General features: G+C 55.0%; 1 protein-coding gene across 11 annotated transcripts in view; it reads right to left on the bottom strand.

The window, feature by feature from the left end:
* Positions 1-19,031, bottom strand: part of Zmynd8 (zinc finger MYND-type containing 8) — an 89,608-nt gene that overhangs the window by 1,815 nt on the left and 68,762 nt on the right. For all 11 annotated transcript variants that reach the window (XM_042694508.1, XM_042694502.1, XM_042694501.1 and 8 more), the window contains 9 exons: positions 18,128-18,631; positions 14,611-15,054; positions 13,078-13,268; positions 9,746-9,826; positions 8,553-8,631; positions 7,915-8,154; positions 6,063-6,223; positions 4,996-5,062; positions 963-1,046 (listed from right to left, as the gene is read on the bottom strand). In XM_042694508.1, the coding sequence (XP_042550442.1) occupies positions 963-1,046; positions 4,996-5,062; positions 6,063-6,223; positions 7,915-8,154; positions 8,553-8,631; positions 9,746-9,826; positions 13,078-13,268; positions 14,611-15,054; positions 18,128-18,631 (1,851 nt within the window). The remainder of the gene's footprint in view (positions 1-962; positions 1,047-4,995; positions 5,063-6,062; positions 6,224-7,914; positions 8,155-8,552; positions 8,632-9,745; positions 9,827-13,077; positions 13,269-14,610; positions 15,055-18,127; positions 18,632-19,031) is intronic.

Here is a 19,031-nt window from a genome sequence, read left to right on the forward strand (position 1 = left end):
TGAGAGGCTGAGATCTGAAGATCATGGTTCGAAGTCAGCCTAGGCAGGAAAAGTCCCTGAGACTTAACCACAAAAAGTCAGAAGTGGAGTTGTGGCTCAAGTGGTAGAGCTTTAGCCTTGAGGGAAAAGATGAAGGGTTAGTGCAGGCTCTGAGTTCAAGCCCCAGTACTGGCACAAAAAAACAAACACACAAACAACAACAACAAAACACAAAAGGCCAGCCTGCAGGTGAGGTGCAGCCAGCCATGGCCCGAGCTGCCAGCCCAGCCCCAGGCAGACCATCATGGGGAGCACAGATCGGTGTTTTTCTTGTTTACTTCTCCATCTGGGGTAGGAAGACGTTAGGGGTGAGGCTCAGAGGCCTGCAGGGCTGGGGTGGGTAAGGAGCGCATCCCCCCCCCCCCCCCATTCCTCACAAGACTACTCTTTCCTGCCAGACCCAGGGCAGCAGAAAACTGACAGGAGCTGTGTGTCATCACCAGTACCAAGAGGGTTAAGGATCGTAGGGTTCACTCAGAAAGCACCCCTCAGCCTAGCACAGATGACCCAAGTGGGCAGTGTTGGGGGACAGGGCCGGGTGGGGGTGGAGCTCTCCCCAAGACCCCCAGTTCCTCTGGGACGCACGTGCCCGTGCTCTTGGCTCCTCTCAAGGTGTCTGGGGTTGGGGGGGGGGGGGGGAGGAAACGTCGCTGGTTTGGGGGTACATAAGAAAATCCCCCAGTGAGGCCACCAAATCTCACCACATCCTCCCAGCGCTGGGGAGGGCTGGGCCGGGGGGGGGGGGGGGGCATGGAATCGCAGGAAGCAGAGGCTTGGCTGGGGGAAGGGGGGGGGGCTCGAGTAGCTGAAGGAACACTGAGGCACGGTAGGAAGGCGCCGTGACACCAGGCCCACCCCACGCAGGACAGACACGCGAGAACACACAGACACACACAGGACATGGCTGCGGCAGCAATACTTACACTTGTGGGCTGGGTAGGTGGGGTGCGGCTGGCGGTCGGTGGAGGTTGGGGTGCTGGTGGCTGGCTTGTCACACCTTTTGCTCACTGAAGAGACAGCACAGGGAGCCTCAGCGTCTGCCCCCCAGCTCGACGCCGGCCGCGCACCCCACGCTTGCCGCCTGCCTACCTGGGGGGCTCCTGGCACCCCCGGGTGACCCTGCCATCACGCCACGCGCTCCAACCTGCCACACACACGTGGACCAAGCCACAGGTACACGCGCACGTGCGCCCGCGACACCAACCACAAGCGGGGAACTGGGTTGCAGGGACACGCACGCCCCGCGACCAGACACTGCGCACCGCACACCCAGCAAGACTGGAGCCACCAGAGTCCCAGCGCCAGGCCAAGGAGGAGGCCAGGCTGGCGGGGCACACGGGGAGACCTCCAAAAACTGCAGAGAAAGGGGGAAGGAAGAGAGAAAGGAAGGAAGGAAAGAAAGGAGGGGAGACAGGGAGGGGAAGAGGAGCCAATGAAAGAAACCAGAAGGGAAGGAAGGAGAGGGGGGAGGGAGGGAGGGAGTCTGACACAGCTGGGTACTGGCGGCTCACACCTATAATCCTCGCTACTCAGGAGGCTAAGATCTGAGGGCTGCAGTTCGAAGACAGCTGAGGCAAGAAAATGGGCGAGACTCTTATCTCCAATTAACCAGAAAACGGGAAGTGGTATTGTAGCCCAAGTGGCCAAGTGCCAGCCTTGAGCAAAAAAAAGCTCAGAGATAGCACCTAGGCCCGGAGTTTAAGCCCCAGGACTGGCACAAACACTAAAAAATAAAAGATACAGGAGAAAAACAAGAAGGACGGAAAGCTCAGGACAACACACGGCTACACAAGGACAGGCAGGAATAGGATTTCCACACTCCAATCAGACCCAGAGACAGACAACATATGAACGCGCCCACGGCCATGGTGACCGCCAGGCAGAGGCTGGGCAGCCCCAGAGGGGAGAAGACAGGATGAGGCAGCGGTCAGAGGAGGCGGGGGGGGGGGGGGGTGGTCTCAGGAGTTGGAGACAAGGAAGAGAGAAGCCACTTGAGGGACCCAACTCTGCCCTTCCAGCAGGGCCTCACTGAGAACATCTGAAGGCAGAGTGAAGAGCAGAGCATCTGTCATCAGGAGACTAAGAACATCCAGGGGATCATGGTTCAGGGCCAGCCCAAGTTTAAACAAAAAGTCCTCAAGACTCCAGCAAAAAGCCAGTGTGGGGGCATGGCCCAAGGGACAGATTGCCAGCCAAACAAGCCAGGTGAGCAAAAGCGCCAGTAAGGCCCAAAGTTCAATCCAGGGCAGCACCTTCATTCAGAAGAGAAGTAAGGAGGGCGGGGTGAAATGGGCCAGGGAGTACCCCGCTCCACCCAGGCGTGCCTTGCGGGGTGGGAGGGGAGGTTCACCCCACTTCTCTGCCTGCCATCCTGGGACCTGTGCAGAGGCCGGGGCTGACACGCTGGTGCTCTGACAGCCTGCCAGGTCCCGTGTCCCTAACTCCGCACCCAACCCTGGCTGGGAGGCTCCACAGATGAATGAGCAAGGGAGAGGGTGGAAACGGACCGAGTTTCCCATGACCTGACTCCTCAGCAAAAGGCTTTGGGAAGCCTGAAAGATGAAGCATCCTGGGCCTCTATGGAGTGACCTCCACGAAGCGGCCTCCACTGAGGGGCACCAACCTCGCTACCATCCTCTCCCACCAACACTTCTTCTGCCTCCCCTTCCCCGATTCCCTGGGAGGGGCTGGGGGCTGGGCAGCCGCACTGGCTCCAGGCTCAGGACCTGGATACCATCTCTTTGGGGTTTTAATTTTTTGCTCAAGGCTAGTGCTCTACCACTTGAGCCACACCTCTACTTCCTTAGACATGAATCTCATGGACGTTCCTGCTTCGGCTGGCTTCAAACCATGATCCTCGGATCTCAGACTCCAAAGTAGTTAGGATTATAGGCGTGAGCACCAGCGCCCGGCATTGAGTGGTCTTACAGACTCAGAAGAGCCATGGAAACAGGCCGTGATCTGTAAAGTTCAGATAAACTCCACCCAGCCACCAACACCAGCCGGGTTCTCCTCTCCTGGTCACCCCACCCCCGAACCCGACAGCCTCCCATTCCTCTCCCTGGACCAGGAGTGCTTCAGGCTGGGGATTTGTAAACTCCCGCCTGCAAGCCCGTGCGGTCCAAGGCCACCTGCATTCTTCAAGGCTGACCCTTCACAGCCAGGTGTAAGGCATGGCCAGCTGTGCCCACTTTCCTGCCACAGGTGCAGCGGGACAGAGACCACACGGGGCAGAGACCACAGCTGCCATGTTTAATGCACCCTGAACGACTGGCCCGCCCAGCCTGGTCTAAGCCAGGCCTCCTTCACCTCGACCTCACCACCGCGATCCCGTGGCCGCCCTCCCCGCGTGCACTCTCCACACTGCCGCCACGCAAGTCCTCCCAGAGGCCAGGCTGCTCCAACCTCTGCCGCTTCACATGCTGCACGGCACCGTGTCTGACGCCATTTTCCAACCTGGCCCGCCTCACGCCCCTGGACTGTGACACACGCATGCTACTCCGAGTGACCGCTGAGTTCTACCTTTGTTCTCCACTTATTTTCCAAGAGAAAGACTACTCAGAAGGATCAGAGGGCAAGAGTTTGGGAGACCCCATTTCAACAAGACGCTTGGCACAGCGGGATGCTGAGATCAGGAGGATTGCAGCTCCAGGAGAACCCTCACAAAACAGTTCACAAGGCTTCGTTTCAGCGGAAGGAGCTGGGCATGGGCGTGCAAGCCTGTCCTCTCAGCCACGGTGAGACGCATAACAGAAGGACTCAAAGCCCAGGCCAGGGCCTGGACAAAAAGTTAAGACCCTGTGTCAAAATAATTGCGCACAAATGGTTGGACGTGTGGCTCAGTGGTAGAGCACCTGCCTAGCAAGCATAACACTCCAAGTTAAAAGCCCAGTTCTGTACAAAAGAAGATATATTCAGGGCTGGGGGCACGGCTCAAGGGGCAAAGCATGTACCTTGCAAATATGAGGCCTGAGTTCAAACCCCAGCACTGGCAGAAACAAAAATCAAACAAACAAGAAAACAACTTTCAGCACAACTTCATAAACCAAAAATTAAAGGCTCAATTAAACTTGCCAAAAGTAGAAAACAACTCTTCCAGTTAACACCAATACAAACCAAACTGTACTATTATATTAAAGGTAGGATTAGAGATGGGCATGGGACTACACGCCTGTAATCCCAGCTCTCAGGAGGCTAATATAGGAGAATTGAGATTTCAAGGCCAGTCTGGGCTGAGCTCTAGCGCAAAACCAACAAGACCACTTGTGAAGACTGAAGGAAGAAGAGATGGCCCACACCTGCAGTCCAGCTACAGCGACAACTACAGAACAGGAGGAGCGCGGCCCCGTGATCATAGTCAACGCCAGGCTCCTCTTCTCCCTGAGAGCCTGCCATTCCCTCCAACTCACACCCATCCCCTGCCCTTCAAGGCTGTGTTCCTGCAGAAATGTGCCCCCCTTGGGCATTGACATTGGGCAGAGAAGCCTCGGGCCACTCAACCTGGGCACACGATCAGCAAAAGCAGGCTCTGGTCAACCCCTCTCTGAATGGGCTGGTTTACGTTCCTAGTACGAGGGGAAAAGGGTTCCACACCACAGAAGCCTCAGAGCACCCCTTAACACCTATCAGAGGACCCCAGCCGCAAAGCCCCTCCACCTGCCCTGTCTTTGTCTCCCTGAGACGGCTCCAGGCAGCTCTCCAGGACCTCACTTGATGAGTGAGGAACCCTGCTCCAGATGAAGTTCATTCGAGAAACACAACCAACGGGTAAATCCTGAGCGTATGGATAGCTGCCCGGAGGCTGCCCGGCCGCACTGGTGCCCTGGGGACGCGTGCCGGGCACTCCCATGGATCTGCAATCGTCTGAAAACCACTGCCAGTGTCTTCCCGACAAATCAGTTCCCCATGGGACCTGGGAAGCGGGGAAACGCCTTCCTCCCGCCATGGGGGACATACCAGAGCCTTGGTTAGAGCCGAGGAGAATAGAGGAGGGCGTCTCTCTTGAGCCAGAAAGGTCCAGGGTCTAGAAATACAATAGACACAATACAATACACACCACAGAATACAACCAGTACCAATTCTAATAGTCAAAAATCAATCAGTTCATTCGATTTATGTGAACCTGTTGTGGGCTGTAGTCAGCTAATCAATCTTAAGGTGTTCTTCCTGACAGCCTGACAATTTCACTTGTCCTAATTCTGACTGAGTAGCTACAATGTAAAAGATCACTAACAGACTTGGGCTGCAGTGAATGTCACAGACAGCACACACAGGGATGGGCAGGGTGACCACTGGAGCTGGTTATGACACCACTAGCCACATATGGCTCCTGAAATTAAACTAATTACACACACACACACACACACACACACACACACACACACACACACACACACACACACACACACACACACACACACACACACACACACACACACACACACACACACACACACACACACACACACACACGGCCCTGGTGGCTCATGATGCCTGGAATCCTAGCTATTCAGGAAGCTGAGATCCGAAGGATCGTGGTTCGAAGCCAGCCTGGGCAGAAAAGTCCCCTAGACTTGTCTTCAATTAACATAAAAAAAAAAAAAAAGAAGAAATGAGCAATGGCTCACAGTGGTAGAATTGCTAGCCCTTGAGCAAAAGAACTCAGGGACAGAGCCCAGGCCCTGAGTTCAAGTCCCACGACTACCAATAACAACAACAAATCAGTTCCATGCTCACATAAGCCACACTTGCAGTGCTCAATGACTCCTTTGTGGCTGGCAGCTCCTATGAGGGGGCAGAAGAGAAAGAATTCCCACCATGGGGCCCTGGAGAGGGGCCGGGCAGAGCCCAGCCCACACCCACATGGCCAGTGCATTCCCATGGTGTAGACTCGAACCGGGGAACACTGGCCACAATGAGCCCATGTTAAAACCCATCGTCACCCTGTGGTCTGACAACCTGTACCGCACAGAGCTGGCTTGGGGGTGTTGCTGGCAGGGGGCCCAAGGTGCAGGGGTGCTCACCGAGCTGCTGTCCTTGCTCTTCTCGGCCGAGGCCTCCTTCTCCTTGGAGGCACTGGCCGGCTCTGCAGGGGCCGGCTGTGTGCTGGCCGAGCTGCCCTGCGACGACTTGGCTCCCGCGTCGGTGCTGGCCTCGGCCTCGGCCTCCGGCTGGGGGGCGGTGGCTGGGGACACGGGGCAAGGGAGGCATGCTCAGGCCACGTGGCACTCGTGCCACGAGACGGCTTCCCCGTGGAACCTCGCTCACACCCACAGCCCTCCGAGTCCCAGCCCCACCCAGCCCACAGTGACTGGATCTGTGAAAAGCTGAATCTTTTCCTCCTGAGCCATTGGAGATGGAAGTCCTCCTGGAGAGAGAAGCCAGGGACCCCACTCGCACGGTGGGTGGTCACCGCCAGGCCAATGCGCCTTGGTCAATGCCTTTCAGAGCCACAAGGACTGGGCTGTGTCTGAGAGGGAGTCAGGAACACACGGGAGGTCAGACGGGGCCGTGAGGTTCTGTACAAGCACTGCACACAAATCCCCACGCCACACAACCCTGGGCCAGGGCAGGAGCTGCGGGCAGCTAGGCCATTCTGCAGGGGAAGCCTTGGATGTCTGCAAGGACCAGGTGCTGGCGGCCCATGCCTGTCATCCCAGCTACTCGGGAGGCTGAGATCTGAGGATCACAGTTCAAAGCCAGCCAGGGCAGCAATGTACGACCCACCAAAAAAGAAAAAAGTCTGCAAGAAAGGAATCTCCCCTTAAAGGTTACAAAACACAAGAAAGCTCACCAGCGTTGCTTCTAAAAAAGAAACAAGGATGGGGCTGGGAATGTGGCTTAGGGGTAGAGTGCTTGCCTAGCATGCATGAAGCCCTGGGTTTGATTCATAAGTACCACATAAATAGAAAAAGCCAGAAATGGCTCTGGGGCTCAAGCGGTAAAATCAGGGGCAGTGCCCAGGCCCTGAGGTCAAGCCTCAAGAAACAAGGAGAAATTCATCCTGAATGGGAACCCCAAACTAGCATTCCCTGCTTTGTAAATAAAGTTTTATTGGCATATAACCAACTCTACACTCCTTTTTTTCCCCTAAAAAAAAAAGGGAATCCAATTATTGAAAGCCATGAATCAATTATTACCCAAAAAAGCAACAGTTTGCGGGACACTGGCGTCTTTTTTTGTTTTTTTTTTTTGGGGGGGGGGGGAATCCAGTCGTGGGGCCTGAACTCTGGGCCTGGGCGATATCCCTCAGCTCTTCAGCTCAAGGCTAGCGCTCTACCACTTGAGCCACAGCGCCACTTCTGACTTTTTTCTTTTTGCTTATGTGGTACTGAGGAATAGAACCCAGGGCCTGGGGCATGCAAGGCAAGCGCTCTACCACTGAGCCACCTTCCCAGTCTGCTACACCTTATTATTAGCATACCCACATAACCAGCCCTAAAACTCTTATCTCCAATTAACCACCAGAAAACCAGAAGTGGAGCTGTAGCTCAAAGTGATAAAGCACTAGCTTTGAGCTAAAGAGCTCAGGACAGCGCTCAGACCCTCAGTTCAAGTCCCACAACTGACAAAAACAAGCAAGTAAACAAAAAACAGCTCTTCAAGTCAGTGCCACTGACTTCTGGGGCCATACGATCTGAGTGTGGGGGATCCCTGTACGATGGGGCGCTTAGGGACACCCTTGGACTAAGAGGAAAGCAAAGGCTACAGGTGTGCATCTGTGGTTCCGTGCATGGCATCAGGAATGGTGAGTGCACGTGCGAGATGGGGCCAGGCTGGGCCTCCCCTGGCACTGGCCCTGGGTCCCCATGACCTGCCTGGTGCCCAGTGCCGCCCGCCCGCCCGCCGCAGCCGTCCTGGCAGCCCCGGCGCTACCTGACTGGGTGCAGGACTTCATGTGCTCGGGCCAGTGCGCCTGCTGGCACGGGTAGTCGCAGTAGCTGGTGTTCCAGCAGCAGTAGAAGATGGCCTCCTTCTTGCAGTTGGCGCACCACTGCTTCTTCTTGGTCTCATCCACCGCCTGCTGCTTCTCCAGCTCCAGCTGCTTCTTCACCTCGGCGATGAGCCGGTCCCGCTCCTGCTCCAGGCTCTGCCGCATCTCGGCCATGGTCAGCTCTGGGGCAGGGGAGAGAGGGGAACTGTTCACCTGACCCATTGACCTATATCCAGGGATGGCAGCTTCCCCGCGTGTCTGAGCTGACGAGAGCAGGCCACGGGCTCAGAGCCACAGCGCCACACAGCGCCGGCCCCGGGAAGGAGAAGGGCGCAGAGTCCCAAGCAGGCTTTTTCCTGAGTATACACCATTCGTTCTGTGTCATTGTGAAGTTGAACATTGTAAGCTGAGCTGACTCATTGTTAAGTTGGGGACCGTCTGAACATTCAGAATACCCCACACCTCCTTGGTGCCTGACTTGTCCAGGCTGGACTCTCCACACGGTCCCCCCCGCCCCAGAGAGTCGAGAGGTTCATACCCAATCCTGCTCTGTGTAGACCCTGCAGCTGGCTGTACCTACCCAGGTTATGCTTCATTTCCGAGAGCTCCTGTTGGTGCAGCCACTGAAGCTTCTCAATCTCGATCCTCAGCCTGCGGATCTGGAACAAGGAGAGCAGGAGTCTGCGAGCGCCATCAACCAGCTGCTCCCCCCAGAGCCCCAACACTCAGCCTGTGCTGAGCAGAACTTGGGCAGCCTGGCTTGGTCCTGGCCTCCCCACAGCTCAGGCCCAGAGGTAGACCAGGGGACCAGGAGACAACATTGGTGTGGAAAAGCAGTCCAAGTGGGCCGGCTCTTCTAAAAACTACGGTAGGAGGGAAACTTCAAATAAAGATGAGAACTGGATCTTCATACGAATAATACAACAGAAATGTGCTTTGGTCAAGCACCAGTCTCCAAAGGCCAGTCTTTCTGGAAACCAAAGATACCCTGGGGGCGGAGGGCAGAAATTTGGAGCAAACTCATTCTGGAAGGGGACAAAAGATGCAGAAGCTGAACGGAGCGGAGTCTCATTGCAGAATTTAATTATTACCCATTTTGTTTTCCAGGCACTCAACATCATTGCAGAAACTCCATCACACAAATTCTGGGACCACTCGGATAGAAAAATTCCAGATGTAGAGAGGAGACCAAGGTGCCAAGTTTACAAGAAGCAAAACACTTGGTTTCCAGTTTTGCCGGGGGGTGGGGATGGGGGGTATTTTTTTGGGGGGGCAACCTCTGCAGTTTGGCAGTCTCTGCTTTGTGCTCTTTTATTACAACAGAACTTAATCAGGCCAGGTGCTGGTGGCTTGCGCCTGTAATCTTAGCTATTCAGGAGGCTGAGGTTTGAGGATCGCAGTGTAAAACCAGCCCTGGGAAGGTATATCTGTGAGATTCTTTATCTCCAATGAACCACCAAAAAGTCAGAAGTGGAGCTGTGGCTCAAGTAGTAGAGCACTACTGGCCTTAGGAAAAAGCTAAGAAAGAGCACCCAGGCCCTGAGTTCAAGCCCCAGGACCGGCACACAAAAGAACTGATCGCACAGAGCACAGAGCTTAGCAAGTCTCCATCGCTCAGGCTATGGAGAGAGGAGGCTGTCAACACCCACAGCTAGCAGAACATATAGGCTGCTGGGAGCCCGTTTCTGGGGCTCTACGGGCCAGCGACCCCACGCGGCCACCTAACAGCCCGCAACCCCCTCAGCAAGCAGGAAGCCCAGTGACCTGTCTGACCTCGGCAAGGGTGCTGCCCGTAGTGTTTTTGGAAAGATCGTTGTAAATCTCTGTCATTGTCCCTTTAATCGCATCCATCATCTGAAAGATAAAACCAGAAATAATGCAGTGACTACCCTGACTCTTTCCTAGATGACAGAAATCTACCAACTGGCATGTATCAAACACCCATTCCCAGGTTTCTCTGGGGCTCTGAGTGATCGTGGGGGGTGGACAGGGGGACAACGCTGGTGTCTCAGGGGAGAGGCCCAGGGCCCAGTGTGGAGAGTGGCCCTGCTACAAGCTGATGCCAGCCTGGATGGAGCTACTGCAACAGTGAAGCGCGGGCATAAAGCAAGTCAGGGCCAGGTGCGGGTAGCTCACACCTGTAATCCCAGCGACTCAAGAGGCTGAAATCTGAGCATCAGGGATCAAAGCCAGCCCAGGCAGACAAACCTGTGAGACTCTTATCTCCAACGAACCAGCAAAAAGCTGGAAGTGGAGGTGTGGCTCCAGCAAAAAGCTGGAAGTGGAGGTGTGGCTCAAGTGGCAGAGCACCAGCCTTGAACAAAGAAAACCAAGTAAGAGTTCAAGATCCAGCACTCACAAAAGCAAACCACAACAAAGAACAACCATATACTTTTGAATGAGACACAAGGTTCACCACTGCCAGGGCACAACGGAATGGCTTTCCGGGCCGGCGGTGCGCCTACGCGGTGTGATCACTCAGCACGCACAGTGCCCAGCAACACAGAGAAACATTCAATGTCTCTCAGGCATGCCTCCAACACCATGACAACTCCAGAACACTGCCAACACCGCACCAGGAGGCCCATCTCCCTCTTCAGTCCCCCCCCCCCCCCCGAACTCATTTCCTGCCCAGTTCCTCAGCCCCCGACAACAGCAGTTTGCTGGGTCTCTGTGGGTGCATGTTCTGTGCATTTGGATGCCCACGTTTAATCTGATCTCAATCACAGCCTGTGATGTCCTTCCTGAGGACAGAGCTGGTGGCTACTGTGATGTCTTGACATTGGGCTCTGCTCTCCAGCTCATTTCCCGTTGTGTGTGCGTGCATGCGTGTGCATGTGTGTGTGCCACTGACACTGGGGCTTGAACTTGGGGCTTCAACACCGTCCATTAAGCTTCTGTCACCTAAGGCAAGCTCCTCTGCCTCTTGAAGCACAGCTCCGAGTCCTCAGATCTCAGCCTCCCAAGTAGCCAGGGCCCTGGTGCCAAACTTCCATCTTGTCTAACCAGCTTTGAGCCCTGAGTCAGCAGCAAGTCAATGGGAGCAGCCACCACAGCCAAGCAGCAGCTGTGAGCTTGGTGGGTGACCATCCACTACTCTCCTGGCTCCATCTCAGTCTGCTGGAACAGCCCCGGGTCTCCCCAGTCTTCCAGAACTCCCCATGTCCATAGGAAGACAGAGCACATCTGATCAACACATCTGAACGTCCCATTCCTTCTTACCAGGTGCTCGCTGTATGCCTTAGTTTCCCCAGGGAAAGAAGCATAACAGCGCCCTGCTGGGTGAGCTCAGGGATGGAGGAGGAATTCCAGAAGAAAGGTCTGTGTGTGTGGATTCTGACAGACTCACCTGAACCCACACAGGCAGTCAGTACACTGCCAAGGCCCCAGAGACTAACCCTGAATTCACCCCAAACCAGTGAACCACACCGGTCCCCGCTGGCCGCGGGGCCTGACAACCACTGCCAGCACAAACATGTGTGTCACACATAGCCCTCGTCCATCTCTGCAGACCCTCCGGGTCACCATAAAAACCCCGGCACAGAGGTTTACAAGAAAATCTGAGATGGCCAGGGCAATCCGACCAGGGCAGCGCCTGCAGCCCTGTTAAACCCTCATGAAGCCGCACCAACTTTTCCTTCCCAATACAGACTCGAGTTCCACACTAATGAAGGTAGCTCCACTGCCAAAACACACAGGCGCAGGCAGGCTGCACCCCCAAAAGGGCTCCCCAACATGTTAGCAGGTTCGTTTATCTAAGTGCAAAGAAAGCATCCATCCAAACCGGGCCTTCTGCATTTACCAGGTAGGCCTCAGCTTACTGATTTGTAAACAAACAGCTTGGACCACATCAATGACAGGGAGAAAGGGGAGTAACTGGAAGCCGAGTTACCTGAGCAATTGTACCTCTTTAAATCAGTAATTAAAAAACAAAATTAACCACCCATTTTCTTACAAGTCTTTTGTGTGTGTGTGTGCCAGCACTCGGGCTTGAGCTCAGGGCCTGGGTGCCATTCCCTTAGCTTTAGCTCAAGGCTGATGTACTACTTTTGGAGCTAAATCTCCACTTCCAGCCTTTTCTGGTTAACTGGAGATAACAATCTCACAGATTTTCCTGCCTGGGCTGGCTTCAAACTGGGATGCTTAGATCTGAGGCTCTTGAGCTGCTAAGATTACAGGCAATACCACGTGTTCATTTTTATTCCAGGAACTGAACTGAGCCGAGCAAAAGGGGGTCCATGAACCCCTCTCCATTCCTGGAATGACTGAGGCATGGGCAGCAGGCCAGGCCTCGCTCATAGTGAGTCATTACCACCTTTGCCCACATGACTTCTTATTGTTTTGGTTGGTTGTGGGGCCTGGACGCTATCCCTCAGCTCTTCAGCTCAAGACTAGCACCCTACCACTTAAGCCACAGCACCACTTCTGGTTTTCTGATGGTTAACTGGATGAGAGATTCACGGACTTTCCTGCCCAGGCTGACTTTGAACTACGATCCTCAGATCTCAGCCTCCTGAGTAGCTAGGATTATAGGTGACCAACAACTTAAATCCTGAAGAGTAATGATAACTCCACTGTTTACACTTGTGCTTTATGGAGGAGTTTTACAATGTTCTACAGTTGTGTTAGGAACCAACTTGAAGTCAGGTGTGGGTGGCTCACACCCATAATTTTAGCTACTCAGGAAGCTGTGATCCAAAGGATTGCAGATCAAAGCCAGTTCAAGGAGAACAAGTTTGTGAAACTCTATTTCCATAATAAACATCAAAATGCCAGACTCGCAGGGCACCGTGGCTCACGCCTGTCATCCTAGCTACTAAGGAGGGTGAGATCTGAGGATCACAGTTCAAAGCCAGCCCTGGCAAGAAAGTCCATGAGTCTTTCTCCAATAAACCACCAGAAAAGTGGAAGTGGCGCTAAGGCTCAAGTGGTAGAGCACTGACTGGCCTTGAGCTGAAGAGCTAAGGGCCCTGAGTTCAAGCCCCATGATTGACAGAAAAGAATAAAGAAGGAGAAAGGAAGAACATCAACTGGCTCCGGCCTGAGCCGGCCCGGCCCGGCCCGGCCCGGCTTCCCAGGTGCAGGCCCGGCACCCTTCCACTCGCCTTGCTCGTGTACTTGGCGATGTCGGCGGCCACGTCGGCTGAGGCGGTGGCGATGGGGAGGTCGGCGCTGATGGCAGACGCCAGGGTGCTGGAGGAACCCGAGCCACTGACCAGGGACGAGGGTTGTGTACTGGTCACCAGGGTGATGGTGGACGTGGACGGGCTCTGGGTGACTTCCTTCTGCTGCACAGCTAGGAAGGCAAAGGGTCCTGGTTACCCCGGCCGTGTGGGAAGGGACTGTCCCCCCGCACGAAGCCGGGGTGAGGATGTGAACCCCTCGGCTGTTACCCACGAGTCAGGATCCCACCTGGGACCTGGACCCACAGCCAGGTGCTCTGCGCTCCCTTCTCAGCCAGGCCTCAACCTTAACGCTACGAACACTCGAAAGGACACAACCATCACTATGAGCTAATGGCCACGTGGCAGGGGGACCCCAAGCCCCTCCCCACTCCCTGAAAAACACGCCTGAGAAAAAACTGCCTCCAGCCCATGAGGAAGATGGACCCAACTCCAACTTTTGGTTTCTCAGGAAGACAGGCGTCTTACCTTAAACCAAACACATTAGTGAGCCCGCGCACGGGCCACACACGGACAGATCTCCGCTCCTCTGCTTTCTGAGCTGTTTGTTTTCTCTCTCTATTGAGCCCCTCCGCCCTCTCCACTCCCCCAGGCTACCTGCCGGGTCTGCACCAATCAAGGCTCACACTCAGGGTCTGGTGCAGTCCCTAAGCTTCTTCCCTCAAGGTGAACCCTGTCCCCACTTGAGCCACAGCCTCTACTTCACGCTTTTCAGTGGTTAATTGGAGAGAAGAGTCTCATAGACTTTCCTGTCCAGGCTGGGTTCAAACCACCATCCTCAGATCTCAGCCTCCTGAGAAGCTAGGATTCCAGGCATGAGCCACCAGCATCTGGCTCTGGAAGGCAACTTTCCTGTCCCCTGCTCACTTCCCCCAAGCCACAGCAAGAGGCCCACTCACGTGCACAAGGAAATTTACACTTATGGCAGCAAAAAAATAAGTTAAATTAAAAAAAAAAAAAAACACAGAAGCAGCTAAATGCCCACCCATCAGTGAGAGAATACTTTCATCAACTACAGAATACTACACAGCCGTCCGAAAGAAGGCCAGGCCGGGTGCACCGACACACACATCTCCAACACATGCTTGAGGGGTGGGTGAGGGGATGAGATGGGGAAGCAAGAATGGCACCATTTCTATGCTTTAGAACGAGGAAGAAATAAAGAGAAGGGAGGGATGGGCTGTCTGATGAAGTCACATATATATGTGTAAATATATATATATGCACACATGCATGGAGAAGCAGTTCCCGGCAGCGGGTGGAGAGGGGATGGGATGGAAGGCGGATGAGTAGACGTGGTGTGTCTTAGAGATGGCATGCCCCCATTCACGACATGAAAAGGGGCAGATGGCACATGGATGTTTAACAATACAGGCCGGGGGGGCGGCGATCTGCAGGCGTGCAGGACACGGGGTGGGGCCGGCCGAGGTCCTGCGCGACGGGCGGCGGCCGTACCTTTCACGGCCTGTCTGGTCTGATATCGGGTCCCTTGCGCGGGCTGCGGCGGCGGTGGCGGCGGCGGCGGCTGACGCTGCATCTTCTGAATGTGCCACTTTGGGGAGGACGTTTGAAACTTACTTGAGGCGTTCCACACGACCCGCTGCACGGCCGGGGCAGTCTCCTTCGGCAACAGGGGCCTCTGCTTTTTCACCGGGCTTCCTGTGATGGCCGTGGTGGCAGGCGCTGGGACTGTGACAGTGGACGTGCTGTTGCTGTTGCTGCTGCTGCTGCTGCTGCTGCTGCTATTGCTGGTGCTGCTGCTGCTGCTGCTGCTGCTGCTGGTGGTGGTGCTGGCAGGGACCCCAGCCGCGGGGGCCTGGGTGGCAGAGCGGGTGAGCACTGGCGTGTCGGGGGGAGACTGGCTGCCTGCCGCCGTGGATGGGGGTGCTTTCCCCACAGCTGCAGCCCGGGGAAAACAAACACAAAGTCATAGGACTCGGTTCGCCTGTGACAAGGCCAGGCAGGCAAGTCTGGGGTTAAAAACCACCTAACCTCTGTACATCATCTTTATCACAACAATACAAAAAAATGTAAAGCCGGGCCAGGTGGCACCCGCTTGTAATCCTAGTGACTCAAGGAGGCTGAGATCTGAGCACTGAGGTTCAGAGCCAGCCTGTGCAGAAAGGTCCCCTTGAGACTCTTATCTCCAATAAACCACTCAAAAACCACAAGTGGCGCTGTGGCTCAAGTGGCAGAGAGCGAGCCTTGAGCTAAAGAGCTCAGGGACAGCACCCAGGCCTTGGGTTCAAATCCCAGGACTGGCAAATAAAAAATAAAAAATAAGCAGAAGTTATAACTTTTAATGTTTAAAACCAAAAAACCAGCCAAGGCAGGGACTCAGGAGGTCCACACACAGCCCACCTTGCAAGGAAGTGAGATCTCCCTACATTTCATGTCTACACTCAGGCAACTCCCAGGACACAAGCAAGGTGAGAGTGTGGGGTGGGGGCTAAAATAGATCCAGCCCCCACCCTCATGGGCCACCAACCAGAGGAGGAGCCCAGAGCAATCAAGACCAATCAGAGCCAGCCAGAAGACAAAGGCAAAGACAGAGCCCAGGAATGGGGGTTTACCAAAGGCCCAAGGAACCTGAGGAGGCTCCTGGGAGCTAGACACCAACTCCAAAATCAGCGCCAGGGCCCAACTTTGCCCCCTTCCCAACAAAAGTCACTGCCAAGGACAGAGCCGGGCTTCAAGTTTCTGTTGCACAGTTCCTGCCCGTGTCTTTTTTTGGCCAGGGGAAGGGGCATGCTGGGTTTCCTTGGGGGTCCTCAGGGCCTTATGCTTGCCAGGCAGGTGCTCTATGGCTCCAGACTCATCTTCAGCTTGTCAAATATCTGGGGGCACAGTGGTAAACATTCTTCCACGAAGCTTCCACATTCTCAACATTTCACTACTTTGCTCTTGCTGGGCGCCCAGTGGCTCACACCTGTCATCTTAGCTACAGAGGAGACTGAGATCTGAAGATCACAGTTAGCAGCCAGCCTGAGTAGGAAAGCCTGTGAGATTCTTATCTCCAATGAACTACCACAAAGTCAGAAGTGGAGCAAATGGCAAAGCACCAGCCTTGAAGTGTGTGTGTGTGTGTGTGTGTGTGTGTGTGTGTGTGTGTGTGTGTGTGTGTGTGTGTGTGTGTGTGTGTGTGTGTGTGTGTGTGTGTGTGGCGGGGGGGGGGGGCGCGAAGCTTAAGGAACCTAGGTGCTGGTGGCTCATGCTACTCAGGAGGCTGCAGATCTGAGGATCGCAGTTCAAAGCCAACCCAGGCAGGAAAGTCCAGGAGAGACTTATCTCCAATTAACCACCAAAAAGCTAGGAGTGGAGCTGTGGCTCAAGTGGTAGAGTGCTAGCCTTGAGCAAAGAGAGGGAGGCCCTGAGATCTCACCCCAGGACCAGTACCCCACCCCAAAAAATAAATAAAAGCTTTGACTTTTAAAGTAAGTCAAGAAGTTTCAGTTTTTGGCCTAGGAAGCTCAGAGCCCAAACGGAAACTCAGCTTTGTTAACTAACTGAACATGAGTTTCAGTTTTTGGCCTAGGAAGCTCAGAGCCCAAACGGAAACTCAGCTTTGTTAACTAACTGAACATGAGAATGGCAGATATTTTCTTTTCTTCTTCCATTTTTTTTGGGTCCGGTCATGGGGGCTGAACTCTGAGCCTGGGCGCTGTCCCTCAGCTCTTCAGCTCAAGGCTAGCATTCTACCACTTGAGCCACAGCGCCACTTCCGGCTTTTTTCTTATGTGGTGCTGAGGAATCGAACTCAGGGCCTCAGGCATGCAAGGCAAGCGCTCTGCCACTGAGCCACCTTCCCAGCCCGAGAACAGCAGATATTTTCGTCTAAAACCTTGTCCTAGCCCTCACCATTCCATAAAACTATGCCGAACGAGCAAGGCCACCCACACCCAGGTATTTCCATGACGCTTTGGGAATAAATGCCCCTCAACAACACCAAACCATACTCAATGTCTCCAAGCCATCTGTGACTCTAGGAGGTAACTCAGGGCCGGTCTACCATCGACCCTCCCCCGTCCTGTCAGCCACAAGAAGTCTGTTCTCGGCCCTAGCACGGAGGTACTTTGGGCCTTGCTCTGAGCCGCTGAGCTGTGGGACATCCGGACACACAAACTTGTCGTGCTCCAGGGTATGGATGAGAAGTCACGTTCTGTCAGGAGTCAGGCTCAGTTAACACCAAAGCCTGCTACTTGCCCCTCCCTCCTCACACAGGACCCTGGGTTTCTCCGCTTCTTCCACCTCCACTGTGGCCTTCAACAGCATTTTCTTTCCCCTGGCCTCCCCCAGCCACCAGGTAATAACCTTGTGGGAAGGAAGGACGTGAAGGAAGTACTTGGATCAGCACTCACAGCACTCTGGGCCTCCTCCAGCTGCTGGCTCTGAATACAACGAAAAGGGGCAGGGCCTGCTCACCCTCTACCCACCCCTTATCTTCAGGCACAGCCATGTCAGGCAGGTGCTGCCGCCCCCTAGTGGCCAGAGGACCACAACATGCCCAAGTCACAATCCTGCAGGGCAAAGGGCTGGATCCCTTCCACTGACCCCCCCCCCCCCCCCCCCCGCCCCGGCTCCCCTAAAGACCTGGAGCATCACCACCCACCAGGTAGCCAAGAAGGCAAGGCAGCCTCAGGAGAGGAGAATGTGGTAGACGTGCAGACCTTTGCTCTGTGCACACCTGATCGTCATCCCAACACTTTAAGGAAAGAAAGGAGCTAACACACCGGAAGAGCGACTGCTCAGATGCAAAGCAACTGACTAGGAGCACCTGGCTCGCGCACACAGACCTTGGGGATGAGGACTGAGCGGGGAGAAACCCTGCAGGCTCCCGTGTAGGTCCTGGGTCTGGGCGGGGGCCTGTTTTGTCACCATCATGGAATCGTACAGTGATGCTAGCCCAGCGCCAGCGCCCTGATCCCGCAACACGGTGTAATTCTAGGCCCAACACAGACCCGCGCCCACTCACCGTCCTGCTTGGGGGAGGGCTCCTTGGGCTCCTTCTTGTTTTTCCGCCCCTCCCGCCCAGAATGCTCGTCCCCTAGGTCTATGACCAGCTCGCTCTCGGAGTCGGAGTCCAAGCCCAGGTGCAGCGTGGGGGAGTCCGTCTCTTCTTTGCCCTTCAGCTTCTCCTTGGCGGGCGCAGGGGACGGTTTGGCTTTGTCTGCCAGGTCCTTCGGGGACTCGGGGCTGGCCTTGTCCTTCGGCGCCTCTGCCTTCTCGCCCGGTGGTGAGGTGCTTTTCACCTCCTCCTTGACCTCCACCGGGTTGGTGGCTTTGGGCTTCTTCTTGGCAGAGGCCGGCTCTTTGTCCGGCTGGCTCCCCGGCTTCTCGGCCGGCTCCTCGGGCTCCGGCTTGGACTTCTGGTCCTCATCGCTGAGGTACTCGCTGTCGCTGCTGTCCGACTTCTCCGAGTCCTCCGAGTCGCTGGGCTCCACGGCCGTGTACACGTCCTCCGAGATCTCGTTGATGCCTGCGACCAAGGAAAAGCCGGCCTGCTGGGTGCCATCTCGAGACAGAGAGAGCCGGACCAAGCAAATGCTAACATATTCTGTGACAAATGCTACCGGTGAGACACACGGTTTGGGGACTGTAGGCGTGGCTTAATGGGCAGAGCACTAGCCAATGAGTGAACATGACAGGTATGGAGTTCGAGTCCTAGTCTCAGACCAAAAAACAAACAGAAGACATGTTTTGAATTGTATCACCCTGGCCTGGCCAGGTCACCAGACCCCAGGGACAGATGGAGCCTGTGCCTGCAAAGGGCCTTGGCTATTCACCTCCAAGTACATAGAACCCACCTACCCACCTATCTGTGTGTAATTCACACAGAGCTAAGCCTCCAACACGGATAATAGAAGACACCTGAAGGA

Source organism: Dipodomys spectabilis, unplaced genomic scaffold (assembly GCF_019054845.1).
Source record: "Dipodomys spectabilis isolate Male_0828 unplaced genomic scaffold, ASM1905484v1 ptg000175l, whole genome shotgun sequence".
Classification (NCBI taxonomy): Eukaryota; Metazoa; Chordata; class Mammalia; order Rodentia; family Heteromyidae; genus Dipodomys; species Dipodomys spectabilis.